At 38.8% G+C, this 21,044-nt stretch overlaps 2 protein-coding genes across 5 annotated transcripts in view; one reads left to right on the forward strand and one right to left on the reverse strand.

The window, feature by feature from the left end:
- SEL1L2 (SEL1L2 adaptor subunit of SYVN1 ubiquitin ligase) overlaps positions 1 to 1,223 on the reverse strand; it is a gene marked incomplete at its 3' end in the record, with an annotated part of 88,982 nt that extends 87,759 nt beyond the window's left edge. The window contains exon 1 of the mRNA XM_084247717.1: positions 1,059 to 1,223. Within this exon, the coding sequence (XP_084103843.1) occupies positions 1,059 to 1,116 (58 nt within the window). The 5' untranslated portion in view covers positions 1,117 to 1,223. The remainder of the gene's footprint in view (positions 1 to 1,058) is intronic.
- An 8,464-nt stretch (positions 1,224 to 9,687) lies between these two features.
- MACROD2 (mono-ADP ribosylhydrolase 2) overlaps positions 9,688 to 21,044 on the forward strand; it is a gene marked incomplete at both ends in the record, with an annotated part of 1,814,301 nt that continues 1,802,944 nt past the window's right edge. For all 4 annotated transcript variants that reach the window (XM_084247233.1, XM_084247234.1, XM_084247235.1 and 1 more), the window contains 2 exons: positions 9,688 to 9,733; positions 15,494 to 15,610. In XM_084247233.1, the coding sequence (XP_084103359.1) occupies positions 9,688 to 9,733; positions 15,494 to 15,610 (163 nt within the window). The remainder of the gene's footprint in view (positions 9,734 to 15,493; positions 15,611 to 21,044) is intronic.

Here is a 21,044-nt window from a genome sequence, read left to right on the forward strand (position 1 = left end):
TTTCTACCATTAGTGCTATTAAAAAGACCCTCATAGCTTCTGAACAGCAAAAGAGACAGTAACCAAAACAAAGAGAGACCCCACTAATTGGGAGAAAAATTTTGCCTACAACACTAATGATAAAGGATTGATCACAAAAATATACAAAGAGCTGACAAGACTCAACAAAAACAAAGTAAATAACCCAGTCAAAAAACGGGCAAAGAAAAAGAAACATCTCCAAAGAGAAAATGCAAATGGCCAACAGGCATATGAAAAAATGTTCAACATCACTTGTAATCAGGGAAATGCAAATTAAAACCACATTGAGATACCACCTTACACCTGTAAGAATGACACATACCAAAAAAACTAGCAACAACAAATGTTGGCAAGGATGTGCACTCCTACATTGCTGGTAGGAGTGCAAACTGGTCCATCCACTATGGAGAGCTGTGTGGAGATTCCTCAATCTGCTAAAGAGGGAGCTTCCATATGATCTAGCAATTCCACTCCTAGGTATTTACCCAAAGGACACAGAAACATTAATTCAAAAGGGCACCTGCACCGTTATGTTTATAGCGGCACTATTTACAATAGGTAAGCTATGGAAACAACCCAAATGCCCAAAAATAGATGACTCGATCAAGAAGATGTGGTCCATAGACACAATGGACTACTACTCAACAGTCAAAAAAGATAAACTCATGTCATTTGCAGCAACATGGATGGAGCTGGAAGGGATCATGCTCAGCGAAATAAGCCAGAAAGAAAAAGAAAAATACCGGATGGTCTCATTCATAGCAGGAATTTAGAAAACCTAAGGGATCAGGAAAAAGACTAATTATAATAAAGCAAAAATCAAAATCAATAGGCAACTATAAACCAGAGACATACTACAGAGGGGGAGAAAGGAGTAGGATCAAAACAAGGGGAGGTGGGAGTTTTATGGGGACAATAACCAAGATGAAAATGCATACATTGTACAAAAATGAAAAATGATGTAAAAAATATATAAAATAAAAATAAAAAAAATAATAAAGACCCTCATAGAGAAACACATGTGGAGAAAAACTTACTTTTCATTGTGACCCCAAGAATTATCAGTATCTCTGTTAAGAGGCACAAGGGCTTCATCTTCTAGGTAGTGCCTCTTCACTGTAACACAGGCAGAGCTAGATGGCTGGCCCACAAGATTCCTTTTTTCAGTTCTGTGTGGGACAAGACTTTGTTGCTAAGTAACCATTTCCTAATCTGACCAATGAGCTGCTAGGAAGTTCCTTTCAAGTTAGAATGAAAGCAGCTGTTGGAGAAAACAAGGTGTGGAAAAGAACCATATCTAGTCAGCTACCATTCTTGTGGGAGACAAGGGGTGGCTTCAAATAGGTAAGAGCTGCTCTCTGAAATTAAAGGAAGGGACCAAAAGTCCAATTTGTACATGTTCACACTCATGGTCAAATAATCTTCCAGAGCTAATGGAAGTTCTTATTTTTTATTTTACCTTCAAAGGTGCAAGTTGTACTTATATGAAACCACAATTTGTTAATGGGAAAAAAACAACACTGAGCTAGTGCGTGAATGGCTGAATCCTCTGATGTCCTGAGGAGGTTTGCTGGAAACTAAGGATGTGGCAGAGCCAACACCACAGGTACTTTAAAAAGACAGAGTGCTCACTGGCCACTCTTATTCCTTACTGTGTATATGGCTGTGATCCCTGTGCTCTAGTCTCTGCTTGGTGGTTTGCACTCTTCTACGTGGGGTTGCCCTCTCATGTTGTTTTGGGCAGCTGTTGTCTTTGAAGAACAGCTTCAGCTTTGACCTTGGACTCTGCTCAGCAGAGAGTTGCCATCTTGCCTTGTTGGCTTGAGCCTGGATTCCGATTTCTGCTCAGTGGCCACTCTCTGGGGTAGGACAGGTATCTCCTGGCCATGTTCCAGCCAATAAGTTCTCTTTCTTTTTTTTCTTTTTTCCAGTTTCCCTTTTTTCTCATTTCCAGTGAGAATAAGCCCTTTATGTTTCTCTACATGTCCTATATTCCTAAGCATGTGGGTAAGGACCTATGCACTGGGTCAACCCCTTTCTGCCAGGTTTATTTCCAGTTCGAATACAATACTTGATCTGATCTAATATTATCCCTTTAATCTATCTTCTCAAGACTATAGTAGACAAGAAACACACGGACCAAAATTTCTTTGGTCTCTTATCAGGTAAAAATATTTATCCTATCTTAACCAAGAAACTTTGAGTTTTAGTGGGCCATAGTAGACAAATTCAAATCATCATGACTTTTAAAAAAGGTGTTGCATTATACTTTAATGAAAAGGTGCTTGAAAATGCCTTCTTTACTATTTTAAACAATATGGCTATTTCACAGTGAGAGCCCTCAAGGCTAGGATCAGAAATCAAAATGAATATTTAAATGAAAGCATGGAAATACTAAGTATATTTAATAGGAATAAAGCTAGTTGAGAAATTATGCCTAAAATAATTCTGCACTGTGTATTCGGGTCATTACTTCAGAAATAGACATATTTTTGCTTTAAATTTACAGGTTTACTCCCGTTCTAAGTTTCCCATAACTGCTGTGACAAATTACCACCAGTTAAGTGGGTTAAAACAACAGAAATGTGTTCTGGAGGTCAGAAGTCCAAAATGATTATTACAGGACTAAATTAAAGGGCAGGTGTAGTTCTTTCTGGAGTCTCCAAGGGGGGGATCAATTGCTTGTTTGGTATTTTCCAGTTTTAATTGGCTCCCCGAACTTCTAGACTTGTCACCCCATCACTCCAATCTTTGCATAGTCATCTCTTTGCCTTCACCTCTGTAGTCTACTTGCCCACTCACCCCTCTTACAAAGACACTGTGGTTACATTTAGGGCCCACCAAAATAATAGAGGATAATCTTTCCATCTCAAGATTTTTAACCACATCATCAAAGTCCCTTTTGCCAAATAAGATAACATTCATAGTTTCCAAAGTCCCTGATGTCTTTTCCTTTCACCAAGGGACTTCAAAATGGAACTTTTCTAACTTCTGTACTTTTAAAATATGTCTAATGTAATGTAATCTCTTAAATATCTTTCATTAAACATTCCCCCCCAAATATTTTTTTCAGTTCTCTTTAAAATCCAGAATTATTAGCATCTCTCAGCTGATAATCTCTCATCTGCCTTAATTACTGAAATTGGGGTTATTTGACCTATCTCCCTTTGACTTTTTTCATTTTGTTTAACATTCTTTAATCTCCATCTAGTCATTCTTCAAATATTAATTCCAAAAGATGAAATAAATGTTCTTCCTGTATTCTAAATTCAAGCCCCTTTCTCTGTCTTTTGATTCCTTCTAAATCTTCTTTCTCTGGTACTGAAGTCTATTTCTCTGCCCTTCCCCCTATTTCAGTCTTTTTGTCATTTGTCTTTTTTTTTTTTTAGAGATTTATTTATTTATTTATACAAGCACTGGGTACAGTCAGAAGTGTGGGAGGGTGAGAGAATTCACCAGAGCCAGAGTGGGGAACAGAACAGGCAGACCACGAAATATGCTGCTGAGAGGAGCAGCGGGCGGCAGGAATGGTCTGCGCGCCATGTGGGACCCTCACCCCGTGGCCGGGGATTGAAATGGCACTACAGAGGCTGCCGGCAGCTTCGCAACCCAGTGCTCAACCGCTGAGCCACTGGGGAGGCCCTCATTAGCCTTCTGAATTTATTTATTTTTTAAATTTATTTATTTTTTTAAAAGAGGCATGTATTTTTATTTTTTTAATTTATTTGTTTATTTGTTTGTTTATACATGCACTGGGTAGTCAGAAGCGCGGGAGGGTGAGAGAATTCACCAGAGCCAGAGCTGGGAGCAGAGCAGGCTCTGCTCTGGACCAAAGTACACTGCTGAGGGGAGCAGCGGGCGGCAGGAGAGGTCTGCGCGCCTTGCGGGACCCTCCTCCGGTGGCCGGGGAGCAGCCGGGGATCAACCCGGCGCCGCAGAGGCCACGGGCAGCCTCGCAACCCAACGCTCAACCGCTGCGCCACCGAGGAGGCCCTAGCCTTCTGAATTTAAAGCCTTTCATTCAATTTTCTGTAGAAAAGATTTCCCTCAACACCAGTATTCTTCCAACTACTGTCTTTACTTATCCTTAAGCTTCTAAACATCTCAAAAGAATTGCTCACAATCACTGCCTCTGACTTGTTACCTCCCACTTACTTTTCAATTGTTTTTCATTTTCACTAATTTGCATAGATTATAAATACAATTAACTTCTCTTTGTTCATATCCACCTGATCTCTGTGAGAAATGTGACATTTCTGACCACAGAAATCTTGAAAAAATATCATTGGTTTTACTGAAAATGAAATTGCAATTATTTTCTACATTCTTGAATACAACTTCTTTTTCTTGCGCCAGCATGGGCTAGTGAAGGCTCACTTCCTTGCTTACAGACCACTTTTCTCGATATGTTTTTCACACGGAGGTATTGGGAGTTGGGAAAATAGTGACAGAGTTAGGGACAGAAACAGAGGCAAAAATATACACAGGTAGAAATAGAGACATCTCTTTCTTTTATTAGGCTGCAGGTTGCTAGATTAGTGACCCACCCTTATTAACTGATTTAACCTTCAATACCTCTTAAAGATCCTTGTAGGGGCAGGAATGGACACAGTGCAGGTTTTCTGATCCAGCATCTTCTTGATCGAGTCATCTATTTTTGGGCATTTGGGTTGTTTCCAAAGCTTAGCTATTGTAAACAGTGCTGCTATAAACATAGGGGTGCAGGTGCTCTTTGGAACTGATGTTTCTGTGTCCTTTGGGTAAATACCTAGAAGTGGAATTGTTGGATCATATGGAAGCTCTATGTTTAGTAGGTCCAGAAACCTCACACCATACACAAAAATCAACTCAAAATGGATTAAAGAACTAGACATAAGACCTGAAACCATAAAACACATAGAAGGAGATATAGGCGAAACACTACGTGATATGCACATCAAAGACATCTTTACAGACACATCACCTTCCGTTCATTCTTGGCTTCTGCTGGCGTCCCCGCGATGCCGCCCTTAAAAACTCAGTCTGTCAGCTCAGGTGTATCCACTTCAGGTGCCCGCCATCAGGCATGCATTCAGGACCACAGGGTTCCCTCATCTATCCTAATGGCAGGAGGGCAGAAAAGCCTAATACTTTTACCTTACCCTACAATCTTATATCCAGATATAATCAAACTGGGGGCTAGGGCTTCAACATATGATTTTGGAGAATACAGTTCAGTCTATAGCAAAGACCGCTATTGAATGTTTTACAATGGGTGGGATGACACTATAATATTTGACAATATAACTCTAGATACCGGGTAGAGAATGGACAGATGAGGGACAAAAGTAGATACGGGAGACAGTGAAATTTGGACTGAGCATACTACAGTGCTATTTGGAAGGTGAGAAATTCAAGTTTATATAGGAGACAAAAATTGAGGAGATAGAGCAATTAATTTAAAATGAGTGAAGTTATAAGAGGTAGCAGGTTTGGTGGCTTAGGTTCCTAGATTATGCAGCTGAATGGTAATGGAGTCATCAAAATAGAGAACACTGGGAGAAAGTCTAAGTATAGGGGGAAGATTATCAGCTCAGTATAGTTTATGGTACATTTCAGGTAGTTTTGACACATTATCAGTTCTGAATTATAATGGTATTATCAGAATAATTAATACTAAATGCTAGACAAATACCCTTTAAGTGCCAAAGCTATGCATAGCTTGATGTGATACTCCTTGGATACCTGATATACTCTCTCAAGCAGAGACTCAGAAATTTAAGCTCCTTCTTTCTTTTCTTTTCTTTTTTTTTAAAGATTTATTTATTTATTTATACAAGCACTGGGTACAGTCAGAAACGCGGGAGGGTGAGAGAATTCACCAGAGCCAGAGCAGGGAGCGGAGCAAGCAGAAGGACCAAAGTATACTGCTGAGGGGAGCAGCGGGCGGCAGGAGAGGTCTGCGCGCCATGTGGACCCTCCTCCGGTGGACGGGGAGCAGCCGGGGATCGAACGGGCACTGCAGAGGCTGCGGGCAGCTTCGCAACCCAGCGCTCAACCACTGCGCCACCGGGGAGGCCCGCTCCTTCTTTCTTGAGGTGCCACTTCAGAGATTACTGTAAAAAGGAAAGAGAATATGGATGGATGCACAGGGGGGTTGAGGATCAGGCCTGGAAGAAACATAAATCACTTTTGTCCTCTAATCCTCTCAGGATGTAGTCACATGTCCTAACTAACTTCAAAGGAAAGCCGCGAAATAGTCTTCTTGTATTTCCATGAGAGACCATGAGAGAAGAAATTATATTAGTGAGCATCTCTATCATACCCACTATATGCTAGTAACTATTTGAAGTCCATTATATATTTTAACTCATTTAGTCCTAACATCAATCTTACAAATACTACATTATCCTCTGCTATATAATAATGGATTAAAAAACAAACAAGACACAGAGAATTTGAATAACTTGCCAATGTTCATTAGTTAGCAATGGTAAACTTAGGATCTGAGTCCAGGTGATTTGGCTTTAGATGGTTTTTAACCAGTACATAAAACCACATCTTAAAGTTGAGATCCAGTATAAGGTATCATATATAGGTTTAAAGCTCAAGAAGAAAATTTTTCTTTACATAAGAAAATTGGGAACCATTGGAGTGAAGATGGGTTTCCCATCTTCAGCAATATTGACATTTTGGGCCAGATAATTCTTTATTTTGGTGGTTGTCCTGTGTTTTGTAGGATGCTTAGTAGTATCCTTGGCACTAGATACCAGTAATATTTTGCCCTGTTGTGACAACCAGTAATGCCAGTGTTCTCTGGGGTACACAACTGTCCTTGGCTGATAATCAGTGTCAGAATCGAAACCATAAGTACAGACTTAAATCATTCCAAGAAAAACTATAAAGAGACAAGGGCCTAGTTCTGTCTGAGTCATAAAAAAACTCTAAGATGTAATGGCTGAAAAGGAAGACTGAAAAGGATCACCCAGACAGGAAGAAATTCAAAATGGTTAGGAAATGGAAATGAATCCTGCAAGGAGAAATGAAAAGTTAACAGTGTTAAATTCTTCTGAGAGATCTTCTAAGAGAAAGACTGGTGCATGTCCATGAAATTGCACACAAAGGTCATTGATCACCTTAGCAAGAACTATTTCAGTTGACTGATAGGCTAGAACCCAACTAGAGGAGAGAAAAGGGCAGAAGTGGGATGTAAGGAAATTGATACAGCAGGTATTAACTACCTTTTAAAAAGAAGTAGCGGGGGAAGAGGTTGTGAAAAAGAAGGGGCTTTTTGGTTTCATTTTTTAAAAATTTTTCTTTTATAGCAAGGGCGAGACTTGAGGAAGTCTGAAAGATGATAGATCAACTTCTCTGAGTTGATACAAGAGAAAGAATAAGTAGTATAATGTTCCTAAGAAAGCATAGGGTTAGTACTAGGTTGCAGCGGAAACAATTTCCCTGTTGTAACAGAAGGCAAGGTGAGACACCTTATATTTAGAATTTTAAAATAAGAACTCAATATCTTCCACAAAATCGGCAAATGTTGGGCCTCCCTGGTGGCGCAGGTGGTTAAGTGCAGCGTCATGAAGCTGTCCTCAGCCTCTGCAGTGCCGGTTCGATCTCCGCCAGGCGCCAGGTGCGGAGCAACCCACATGGTGCAGCAGACCTCTCCTGTCTCGCCCGCTCCTCCCCTCCACAGTGTATTTCGGTCATTCTGCCTGTTCTGTTCCCTGCTGTGTCTCTAGTGAATCCTCTCACCCTCCTGCACATCTGGCCTGCACCCCAGTACTTGTATAAATAAAACAAAAATAAATCTTAAAAAAAAGTGCAAGTGTTCTTGTATTGCCCAATGTTATTAATAATATTGCTATTCTCCTTAACTATCCCATGAAACCCTTATCTTCCCTATCTTCCTCATCCTCTCCCCAAAAACTTTTCTGTAACCATTTTTTAAAAATTCTTTCTTGGTAAAGTATCTTGAATGAGTCTTCATTTTATTTCCAGTATCAATAAATGGGATTTAATTACTAGTTCAAATGTTACTTCCTTCTTGAAGTCTTCCTTACTTTTCTCAGTCACATAAACATTTATATATTTCATGCATTAAATGAACAACAGAGACAATGAAAGCATCCTATTACTCAAAACATTTCATTTCTTTAAATTTAATTTTTGGACAATATCTGATTTCTCCCCTTACTATAGTTCTCCCACCACCAAAGCACCCACTTCCATCACCATATTCCTTTGTGCCCTTCACTGCCCAGTTGTCACCTCTTCCTCCCTCTCCCCTCCTGGATGCCTCATATCTATACTCCACTTTCAAGGTCTGTCTTTCAAAACATTTCATACTTTACAGTTTTCAGTAGGTCCTCCCTTTCTTCCATTTTGTTTTTATTATTTAAAAAATGTGTTCCAAATAATTACTTGTTTTTACCTGGCTTAAGTACAAAACATATAACATAGCATTCCAAGTGTCAAATATGGATTTACTGCACCCATCAAATCAGCCTTGTAAATCGTCTGATATTTAGAAACGCAATAAATTTGTGGAGGAGATAACCAAATTCCCTCTGAACCCTAGGTCATCCTAGTCTTATGGTGCAACTGGAAAACCGACAAATTTGTATTACCCAGAATCAAACAGTTCTTCGGACTAGCGCCTTCATTTAAAACAAGTGGGGGAGGAATAAAATGACAGATAAGATGACTTGATGCTGTTAACACTCCTGTTCAACTTGCTTTTCATGCAAGACTTTTGTTTCCAGTCTAACATATTGGTGCCCAACTATTTCCCAGCTCTTTAAAGCACTTGAGTAGTCCAGTTCTTTGTTATCTTTGTTCTTTCCAAATTTCACCGAATTCTAGGGAAATGTGTAATTTTTACCCTACGGGCCAGGACCAGTCTGTACACTGTCTGGAACCACTCCCTAATCCTGCCGCTTCTTTAGGTTGCCTTTGCTTACCAAGAATAGAGCTTCAGATTATCTGGTAAAAAAAATTCACAGAGTGAATAAGGAAAATTCCTATTTCATCCTCGGACTTCCACACCTTGTACTCCCTGAGGCGGTCTCCGGACCCCAGCTCCCAGGTCTCTCACCACACCTGGCCCTACAGGCCACGCCCTCACAGCCACCGAGAGGGCGATATTACGAGGAGCACCAGTCACCTCCCTCTCCTCCCAGGCGTCTCCTCCGTGCCCCGCCCCCGCCGCGAGGTTATCCCCTGCCCCTTCGCCTTCTGGCTCCTCCCCCTCCCGATCCCCAACGTCCTCGGCGTCGGGCCCGAGCCTGCGCCTGCGCCTGCGCCCTGGCGTCCAAGTCCCGGAGCCCGGTGACTGGAAAGCGGAGAGCGGCGGGCGGTGCAGCCAATGGGAGCCGGCGCTGGCTTTCGGCTGGGAGGCGGGGCCTGCGCGGGTGTTAGGTTAGCGCGAGGCGTGACCTAGTTGACAGGCTCTGAGGTGCTGCTGTGGCGGCCGCTGCGGGGCTGAGGCGGGTGGGAGCCGAAGCCGAGCGCGGGCTGAGGGAGGAGGGCGGCGACTGGAGAGCAGCGAGCGGCGCGGGACGCGGAGCCTCTCTCACTTTTTCCCTCCCGAGTGCCCCCTCCCACCCTCCCACTCCACACACACCCTGTTTGCCCGTGAGCCTGGGGAACTTGCAGCTTAAAGCCAGCCACCCCCACGGCAACATGTACCCCAGCAACAAGAAGAAAAAGGTGTGGAGAGAGGAGAAAGGTAACCGGCCCGTCGAGTCCTGGGGGGACGGGGTGGGGGTGGGGTGGGGGCGGGGGTCAGGCCGTGTGTGCCGCGGCGCCCTCCGCCCGAGCTCCCGCCTCGCGCCCGCCCGGCCGGCCGGTGCCGCCTCCCTCGCGTGGCCGTGTGTACACACGCGCACACGCCCGCGCACCCGCGTGCACGCGCCGCCCCCGGCACCTGCCGCTCGCGCACGTGTGGGCGCACGCCCCTCCGCCGGCGCCTCGCGGGGCCGCCTCCCTCGCGCCTTCGGACCCCGGCGCGGCCGCTCCCGGGCGCCGCAAAACTTGCTCGGGTCTCCCACGCGCTCCCCGCGCCTCAGCCGGCACTTTCGCCCGCCTGGCCGGGGTGTCCCCGCGCACGTGCCGCCGCCTGGCACCTGGGCTGCAGCTGCAGCGCTGCCTCCGCGCGTCGCTGACCCTCACTCGGGCACTCCCCGCGCGCCCCGCAGCTGGCAGGTGGCCTCCACCTTCGGGTGGTCACCACCTCTCCAGGGCCCCTCCTGAGACGCTGTGTGTGTGCTGAAACCTGGAACTCTCCGGGAAGCCTAAAGCGAGCTTCTTGTCCGGGAGGTTTCGTGCCTCCAGAGAAGTCTGAATGGGTGTCTCTCAGCAGGGTGTTTCTCTCTGTTGCGTCCTCATTCATTGTCTGAAGTTGCTCGGAGTAGGTCGTGAGATTGATGTCACTCTGTGAATGAACCCACCCCTGAATTTTGTGCATTTCTAGGCTTATTCAAAGCAGCTGGAATCGAGGTGGCACTGACACAAAAGTGTGCGCTCCACCCCTGTTTCGCGCGCGCTCTCTCATCCTTATTAGATAATATTCTAATGCAAAACTCGAGTCTCTGTAGTATTTCTTGCGTTCGCATCTTTTGAAACTTCTGTGCAGAGGTGTAGCAGAAAGTACTCGTGTTGCTGCTGCTGAGAGGCACTAAACCTGTGTATAAAGGGTGAGGTAGAGTGAGGGAGGGTAGTGCGCATCTTTAAGTGTCCCATCATTTTTATGCAAGGAGGATAGATGGGTGACTGGGTTGAAAGTTGATTTCCTTGATAAATAGCTCTTTAAAATTTGTAGATTTTCATTTTCTTGATAATAGCTCTTTAAAATTTGTAGATTTTCATTTCCCTGATAATAGCTCTTTAAAATCGGTAGATTTTTATTGTGAGTCCTGGATTTTTTAAACACGAAGTCCAAACATTGGATTGAGGAAAGTGAATAAATGTGGAAAAAGAATCCCTTATAAAGGGCCTATTTCAAACAGTGTATGAGGATGGATTTTTTTTTTTTTTTACAAATTTACTGGGAAAATTTAAAAACATAACCCAATTAAAATGGGCTTTAAACAGTGCAAGATTAGGTTGCATGTCATTGTTATGTTTTAAAGACTTAGCATATAAGAAAATAAAACTTGGGGTGTCATAAAACAAATGCTGTTGAGAATAATAATCTGTATAAAGTAGTGTAAAATAATTTTGTTTTTGCAGTAGTAGTTTCTTTCCTTCCAACACACTTTGAACAAAGATTTGCTTTGTAAGCTTTGAAATACCATTTATGCCATTTTTGTTGAGGGCCTTGAAATGTTTAGTGTTACTGATAATAATGAAGACAAAATAGCGGAAGACATGAAGATAAGTTTTCAATAGGTAAATCATGGTTGGAATTCTAGCGATTACCTGACCACTCTTCTGCCATAATAGATAATGTTGCTAAAGTAACAGTGTTATAATGGATCCTTCCTTTAACATTTACAGTCAGGCTGTGACAGACAAGCAGGTATTTCAGACATTAACGTCTTGATTTTTTTTTTTCTTTTGTGTCTAAAGGGAAAAATATAACCAAATTAGTATTTTCTAAGTAAAGAAGCAATGCACATTTAAAGAAGACATTTAACAAAGTAACTGTCTTTTGTCCACAACTAGTTTAATATTAAAGAGAAGAGTTACTGTGGCTTGAATACTTTAATGTATGTTTCATTGTTTTATCTGGGTGTCTATTTTTGGGATATTTAAAAATATGCCATTAAGAAAGAGCTAAGGATTTCCAGCACAGTAGTTAGTATTAAACAAGCTGATGGTGGGGGGAGGGGGGATAAAGAAGCAGATAGGATGTTGACCTTTTTACTTTCATTGCATTGGAGAGGATGGTATTGTATTTTTGCAACTATTAATTGCATAATAAATGCAAAAGAACATACGACTTTGGAGTTCTCAAGTCCACTTACTTTAAACTTAATGACCTATTGTGAGTTCTACTTCAAAACCACTAAATGTGTATTATTTCAAGTACTGAAATGTAAATTATCGTATTGTTTTATCTTATTGTCCTAAAGATCTTGTTTTTGTACTAAGTATCCACAAAAAACTTTTAAATAAATGGAATGCCAGAGGCCACGTTACATTCCTGTGTGCACCTTCTGATATTTACAAAAACAGAAGGCTACTTCTTCATAATATCTTTCAGCGTGGTTAGTGATGCTGTAATTTGTCTATGTTGGTGCTCTGAGCTTTTTTTAAAGTAGTGCTTTGGTAGTAGCTAGTCCCTTTTCTTCCTCTGGGTGATTATTCCAGATTTACTCTTTCCTTCAGGCTTCTGTCCCTACAAGATCCCATCCTCCTATACTGAACAGGTGACATTACCATTGTAATTCATGGAGCAAATACATGTTATATAGCATGAGTAACCCTAGTGTCTGCCTCTCTGGTCTTATTTGTCTGTTTATATTTTTTTGTCCTTTATCTTTGATTTAACCCCTCTGCTAAGATTAACCCCTAAGTTTAAGTTTAACCCCTCTGCTGCTGCTCTTCATCTCCTTTGCTAGAGTCTTTGAGATCTTAGGTCATTATTCTTTTCTGGATATGTTTGATTTGCTAGCGCCTTCAGCCTGTTCTTCTCCTTAGCCTGTAACAATGTTCAAGCCTTTTCCACCCTAAAGTAGCCTTCCTTCCACAGGCTTTCTCTTGGAGTTGTTTTTTACCTTCCACCCCATTCCTCCCTTAGTCCCTCAAGGTCTGGATCTTGGTTGTACTCTACAGAAACTATATCCTAAAGTTTTAAATAACAATGGTGATGATACTAATGTGTAAATAGTTACTATTTGAGTTCATTTTGTGTGCTTGGCTCTATTCTAATACCTCATGTGGGTTCTCTCATTTAATTCTCAGAACTACCTCATGAGGTAATTTATGATGTTAACATCTTTGAACCCCATTTTCCTGGGTTTGCATTTTATTTGTACTGCTTATTAGCTTGGAACCTCAAATCATTCAACCTCCCTGTCTTAGTAGCCTCATCTGGAAAGTGGGGAGAATAACTACTAACTTACCTCAAAAAGAAGTTGAATATAAATCTATGTAGTCTAAAACCACATAGATTTGCATGATTTGGAATTAGAACCCAGGCAGTTCTGTTAATCACTTTGTTCTCGTTTCGTTTCTGTTGGTGATCCATCCCTTTGTGATCTTCCGGACAAGATTTTTTTCTCTTCTGCTTACAACTCTTTTCTTTGCTGGTTTCCATATTACTGGGATCTTGATTTACCGTGACCTCCCAATGGTATTTACTTTTTCATTCTTTCTTTCTTTCTTTCTTTTTTTTTTTTAAAGATTTATGTATTTATTTATAAAGCACTGGGTACAGTTAGAAGCGCGGGAGGGTGAGAGAACTCACTGGAGCCAGAGCGGGGAACAGAACAGGCAGACCGATGAAACACATTGCTGAGGGGAGCAGCGGGGTGGCAAGAGAGGTCTGCGTGCCATGTGGGACCCTCGGCGGTGGCTGGGGATAGAACCGGTGCTGCAGAGGCTGCTGGCAGCTTCGCAGCCCAGCGCTCAACTGCTGCGCCACCAGGGAAGGGCCGTATTTACTTTTTATTTCATTTTTCCTCATTTTGTGTTCCCTTTTAATTTTTTTTTTTTTTTGAGCTTTGGTCCCCTGCCCTCTTCTGTGAACTTTCTATAGGACTAGGAGTTTATATTGTAATTTCAGAAATCTCTAGACTAGATCTTTATTCTGAGTCTCTGAGTCTTCATTTCATCTTGAATATCATGTAGGTATCTTAAATTTAATGCAGCATTGACCCTCAAGTACTATATTATTGTGATTTGAATACCTCACAGATGATTAATTTTTTTTTTCCTAATGTGGCTTAAGAAAAGCCAGCTTTAGGAGCAGAGAAAAATGTTGGCTTCCCATTTCTTGTTCAGTTGTGCTTACATTAATACATCTGCACTTTTTTTGCGTGTAAAACCTTTTAAAGTGATGATTTTGTGAAGTTTAGGTTTTCCAAAACTAGATACTACCCTTAAATCTATTAACTGAAACCAAATTACCTTATAAAATGATGAAAAATTTGAAGGGTAAGAGTACAGCCATCAATGTTTCTACATTGTGGAGACTTTGGTATTATGTAGGATACCTAACAACTGAAATATAGAGTGAATGAGGATGTCACTGTTAGTTTATAAATTGAGTGTTAATAAATCTTATTTATTTCTTTGGATTAAAATAAATTTAGATCAAAAAGAAACAGAATTTCTTACATTATCCGTCTGTATTCTACTGGATTGTTTATGTACCTTCTGGAATATATAGAATCAATTTTGAATATACATGGTCCCTTTTCTATGATACAGATATGTAGTATACACCTTTCTATACATTTTCATTTTAACTTAAGTTTCTAGCTACTTTTCACTTTTGTGGCTACTTCCCTCCTCAAAGCATATAGCTTCTTGTCTTCTTATCTTTGTTGAAGTTGTTCTACTAGCCTGAATTATCCTTACTTCTTACCACTTCATGCAAAATTTAATCTGTCCTTCATAAGTCTGCATGCACATCATCTGTTTTGGGTAGCTTTTCCAGAGACATCAGTATAGTATGGGCCTACCTGACTGGATTTTAATGGAAAGCTCTCTCACTGAACTTTGATGTGCTTTATTTACTCTGCAAAATAGGGAAACTAGCAATTTTGCTGAGTTGTTGGGAAAATTATTTCAATAAGAATAACTGGCACTGGCACACAGTGAGGTCTTTATAAATGACAGCAACTTTTATTAATTCTATGATTCATTAAAAATATATTTTATTTGGTGATGGGAATTTTGCGGGGACTACACCTTTGAGGAGAAAGCATGTACAAAAAGGAAGAATGATGTAAAATAGATATAAAATTAAAAAAGGAAAAATACACCAAAATCAATGTATTTTAAATTTCCCTAATTAGGATGTGTTTTTAAGGTATTGTTTATATCACCTACATAAGGTAATAAAGTGAATGTGTGCTTTTATTGTTGATGGCATTGTAAAATTAATTATCTTATGGTTGCTTATTTTGTGCTCTTAACATTTGGTACAACTGTTTCCCAATTTTGCATTTTACCTTTGTAGGTATTACTTTGTATCTTACCATTTCCTCTTTTGTCTTATGAAGCCTCAAGGTCAAGGATCACCTTGTACTTGCAGTGTATAAACATATCACCAGGCACATGGTAGCCTGTCAGTAGATATTGATTAAAAGAGTTTCTTTCTCATACTATCAGGGTATTCCTTCTTTTTACCCTGCTAATGTGGAGTTAATTTGACACTTTTTAATATTCAAATATGTAGTTATTAGATTTGAATTTTGGTGTTCCCAAGCCTACACCAATTCTTTAGTTAATTTAAGATGATTACTATTTAAATTATAAAACAATTCCTGAACTTAAAAGTTAAATACAAATTGGGATTCTGCTTTTATTTTGCAAGAACGTTTACTGAAGATGACCTTAGAGGAGAGACGCAAAGAATACATAAGGGACTATATTCCTCTGAACACCATCCTATCGTGGAAGGAGGAGATGAAAGGCAAGAGCCAAAATGATGGTAAGTTTCTCAGAACATTTTCCAGGTAGCTGCTATCCCCATTTATTTATGACTTCTACAGCACAATTTTTGATGGAAACGAATATTATAGTTTTGCTCTTTGAAATAATTGGTTGTCATTTAATTGTTTTTAGCTTTTTTTTTTAAATTCAAGAATTTATTTCATATTGTAAAATATACCACATTTATATTATGATCCTTTTTTCTTATAGGTACCTTTTTAAAATACTATCCTACAATAGACCTTGGAGTAAACGATACACATTAGGTGTGCTTCTTTGCTAATATGACCCTTTGAGTTTGTTTTGATTAGATTCGTTTATATTGGATTTTTTCCAAGTTATTTTAAGGACTGGATATAGTTGAAATAGAATGTCCTAGCAAGAATACAGGAAAAACAAACAAAATTTCACTTACTTTTAGAGCATATATTTTTTATATGACGTGGCATTGTATTTATACTTAAAGCATTCATATGAAAAAATTCACTCTCAAAGTCTTTAAGATTTGATGAGATTATAGAGTGAGATTAGATTACAGAGTGAAATTAGAATATACATTAACTTTTAAGTACTAAAAAGTTATATAGAAAAATTTTCTATACTGTAAAATATTAACGAATATAAAGTAATGGTACTTTATTAAATTAGAAAAATTCTAAAACTACACAGTAGGCTTAATGGATGTTTGATGTGCTTATCTCTAACACGCATTTTTCTTACATGAATTGGATATGATGAGGTTTAGGGGACACAGGATCTTTTTTTAGAGTACTTAGCAGTTGAAAAAGATAGGCAACCCTATAAAAGTTTGGAACTACAGAGGACCCACTATGGGCCCAATAGTAAAAGATGAGTATGGGGTTCCTGTGTACAATATCTGTTGGAAACAGAACTGAATTTGGCTTTGGTGTCTGTGAAGAAAACATTTTTTTACCTCAGGATTTGGACGTTAGTTAAAATTTTGTTGTTCTATGAAGGCAAAGCAGGTAGGGTTGGGAGTGAAAAGATGTGGGTTCTTTTACATCTTACTCTGGCTGAAAGACATGTGTGATCTTGGGTAAGTGGAGTAGTGACTCTACCACTGTTCTAATGTGGTCATTAGACAAACTGTACATCACGTACACATCTGACCTGTTTGCCTAGTGTCTTTATTAAATACAAATTGTTTTAATGATAGTCTACTGAGACATCATTGAAAGAGAAGATAGTGATATGTAATGAAAAGAATGCAAAGTTAGAGACCAAAAGGACAGAATTCTAGGTTTTTTTTTAAGATTTATTTTTATTTATGCATATAAGAATTGGGGTGTAGTCTAGAGGTGTGAGGGGTGAGGGAATTCATCAGAGTGGGAAGCAGAACAGGCAGATCTACCGAAATACACTGCTAAGGGGAGAAGCGGGCAAGACAGGAGAGGTTTGCTGTGCCATATGTGGGTCAGTTCCCTGGTGAGGGATCAAACTCAGGACACAGTGGTGACAGGTAATAGCGCTGAGACTTAACTCCCGTACCACCAGGCAGGAGAGGTCTGCGCGCCATGTGGGACCCTCGCTGGCGGCCAGAGATCAAACCAGTGTGATGCTGCGGGCAGCTTCGCAGCCCAGCGCTCGATCGCTGTGCCACTGAGGGAGGCCCCCAAATTCTAGATCTTATGTAAACTAGGACTATGTGCCTTTTCATGTTTGGCCCTCAGGTTTTTTTTTTTTTTTGTTTTTTGTTTTTTGTTTTTTCCATAAGAAACTGGCTTTGAATATTTAAGCTCCATTTTTTTTTATGCCTAATAAGTCTCTCTTTTCCTGTGCTTTTTTCTTGGATACTCTTCCAGCTGGTCAGTTTTCTAAGAATATAGTATATGATATTCTTTTAAAACAAATTTGCTTCCTGAGATAGAGGTAGATTGCAACTGCTGCCTTAAGAGTTGACAAAGCAGTAGCGGTATGACACCAAAGCTACGTTGCCCAATACTGGGTTTACTCACCTCTGCTCACTTTCCGTTGGCTGCTTCCCTACAGTCAGTATATAATAGTGTAGGGTTGAAGTAGATTATTAGAGAACTTAGAATTGGATGTTTTCAGAGATATCCCCCACACCAAAATATGTCATCGAAATCAGAAAAGATATATTGAATAACACCTGACATTATTGATTCCTAACAAGATCTGTATATTTAATGCTGTCTCCCCAGGTGAGCTTTTAAAGTGGTTGACAATTGTACTGTGTTGTTCAGTTTCTTTCTTCATGTTCTTTTAAACATAAAACAGTATTTTACTCTTTCCATCTTGGGTTACTTTACTGCTCCTCTGTTGTGACCTAGGAAGTGATCATTTCCTTTTATCATGAAGTGAATGGATCATTCTACACGTAATATTCTTTAATTTTTTTACCTTTTCTCTTTACATAATATCTCTTAATGTGTGTTTTTTTCCAGTGTTACTACCTCTCCCATGCTCACTTACATTAAAATAGTAGTCAAGAGAGTTTCAGTATTTTAACAGGTTCAAAAATCTTTTACAAATATAAATTTAGAAAATGATGAAGGGCAATTATAAATATATTGATGTGTCCATATTTTATTTTGAGCTGTTTAAACCATTGCTTATAGTTGTATGTGTATTTAAGTAGGTATTGATTTGATATTTATGATTTTTTTATAATACGAGATTTCAAACTAAGTTTAAGAAAATCTTTATAGTTCTTTGTCATATAGTTTCTAATTTATAGGAAATTAACATTATTTATTGGTTATTACAGTATACCAATGTCATCATAATATATCAATTTGAAATTATTGTTGTTATTAACTTAGTAGTAGTAGAAAATAAAAGAGGAGGGGAGTGGCTGGATATGTTTCTCATAATTTTGACTTTAAACTCTCCTGATAAAAGGAGACCAAAACTTGCCAAACAATATAAATGAGTGTTTATATAGGAAGGAGGAACCAAATTGATAATCTTTTTTACTTTGATTTAATATTGGAAAACTAATATTGGAAAATTGTGGATCAAAAAAGGAAAAGAATGAGAGAATAATATCAACTTCCTTCGCTATACCTCTCCCCCACCAAAAACAAAAACAAAAACAAAAAAAACAACCAAAACATTTGCTTATTGTTTGTGTTTGTCAACTGCTATTCATAAATATCTGGAATTATGTGCCTTTAGTTACTATTTCCTCTGTATTGGGAATCCTCAGGATTATATAACAATCCAGTTTCATTTGTCACTTGCTCTATTGGCAGAGTTTTAAAAAAAAAATCCTTGTTTTTTTCTTTATTTATGTCTCTAGGACCTGGAATAGTGCCATATATATAGGTGTGCTCAAATAGTATGTTAAATAAAAATGGCTTAGAGGTTAATAGTCTACAAAGGGCAATTCTTGATTTTTTTGTAAATTAAGCTTGAAAATAAACATTTAAAAATGTATAAAAATCAAGTGGAATAATGAACTTTATGCCCCCATCACCAAGTTTCAGCAATAATACAAGACCCATTTTATTTCATCTATACTGGTACTTCCTGCACCTTAACCCGAGGTTATTTTGGAGGTAATTCCTACACATCACATTATCTGTGAATAAATTTGTGCTTATGTATATAAATAATAGGAAAATATTTTTTGTTTTACTGTACCTATAATGTTTTTATTATATCTATAAAGGATTATAAATTATTTAATATCTATAATTGATATCTAAATCAAGCACATTTTTCTTTTGTCTCATAAAGGGTTTTGCTTTTTCATGCAGTTGATTTGGTTGAGTCAAGATCTAAACAAAGTTCACATGCTGATTTAATTGTTATGTTTCTTAGATCTCTTAATCTATAGTTCTGTGTCCTTCCCCTTCCCCTCTTATAGTTTATTTGATGAATAAATTATTTGTCTTATAGAATTTTTCACATTTTGGATTTGCTGATTGCATCTTTGTGGTGTCATTTATTATGTTCCGCTGTCTCCTATATTTCTTATGTGCTGGTAGTTAAATCCCGGCACTTGATCAGAATTTAGATTTACATTTTTTTGAAAGTATGCTTTATGGATTGCTGTACATTATTTTGCATAATATCACAGGAGACATAGTGTCTGGTTAAATCACTGTGGTGTTAGGACTGATTGAGGTTCAGGTCTGTCACCCTGACTTATCCATTGTTAAGTCCCTTAACAACTTTTTACCTAATGGTTTAAGTTAGCACTGATCATTGTGTAGATCCTTTTCTTTTTATGCAAAGTAACATTGTTCCAATGTTATCATTTCTTCTTCCCTTACTAGTTGGGCTTCTACAAAGAATTTTCTCATACTAACTTTGGTTTTCATGTGGTGGTTTATACAGAAAAGGTAAAATAAATGCTAGATATCCTCTTATTTACCTGTTTTCAGATTCAAATGGTTCCCTGAAAATTTTCAAAAGTAACCAGAGGGTTCTTTCTTTTTAACTGTCACTTTGATTTTCTGTTTCTGTCTCCCAAATACACACGTATGCTAAATGGGAATGCTTCCTGGTTAACAGTTTACAAAGCGGGGTGTGTGTGTAAAAGTGTGCGTATATCTGCATGTAAGTGCATGTCTGCAATTTAAAGTGTAGCTCCCATACAAATACATATGATTGCTAAACTGTAGTTCTAGGATATAATAGAAAAACAAAGGTAGACATAAATGAAAGGATGGATGACTATGATAGAAAGGTGGCATTGCTTCTTTGTAGGCACAGTAGTTCAGTTCTCAGGCTTAATCGGGTATGTGTTCTTTACTACTTCCAGTCTAAAGTTCTATTAAAATGCCAGAGAAGCAATGTTTTTTACTCTCTTTGGATGGAACAAAAGCATTGACAAAATCTCTGCCATGCTTGCGCTAATTTTTTTTCTAACCTGTATCAGAGAAAATAGCTGCAGTTGTGACTTTGATTAACTTTTAGTCCTTACTTTCTGTTTATATGGAACAGCAGTAGAAGAAAAGTAAAATAACAAGTGATGAAGGTGATTTAGGGGAACAATAAAATTATTTTACTCAGATATGACAAATTTTCAAAACTGGTCACTTACAAAGTTCCTATTTCATAGCTAATATGTATGTTTATATTGAAATTTGATATATATGTCATTCGAAAACTCTTAACTAGCAAATATCTGTGAGCTGTGAAGTCTTTATAAGTCAATATCCTTTTTTTTGAGGTTCACAGAAATATTTTGAGATGTGTGGGTTCATTAGAGAGAGGTACATGTTTAATCTTCTATTTCTTTTGCATTAAAAAAATACAATGATTAATTTAGATGTCTTTACCTTTTTTGATTTCATTTTCATTAGAACTAATTTCTATTCAGATTATTACCACAAGAGGTGATGACTAACCAAAGAAATAAAAGTTAAGTCCAAATTCCTAAATCTCTCAGTCACTTTGAGATCTTACATTGAATTTTGTTATGTGTCCCAGTTTGACTA

The sequence above is a fragment of the Talpa europaea genome (assembly GCF_964194135.1).
Source record: "Talpa europaea genome assembly, chromosome: 11".
Lineage (NCBI taxonomy): Eukaryota > Metazoa > Chordata > Mammalia > Eulipotyphla > Talpidae > Talpa > Talpa europaea.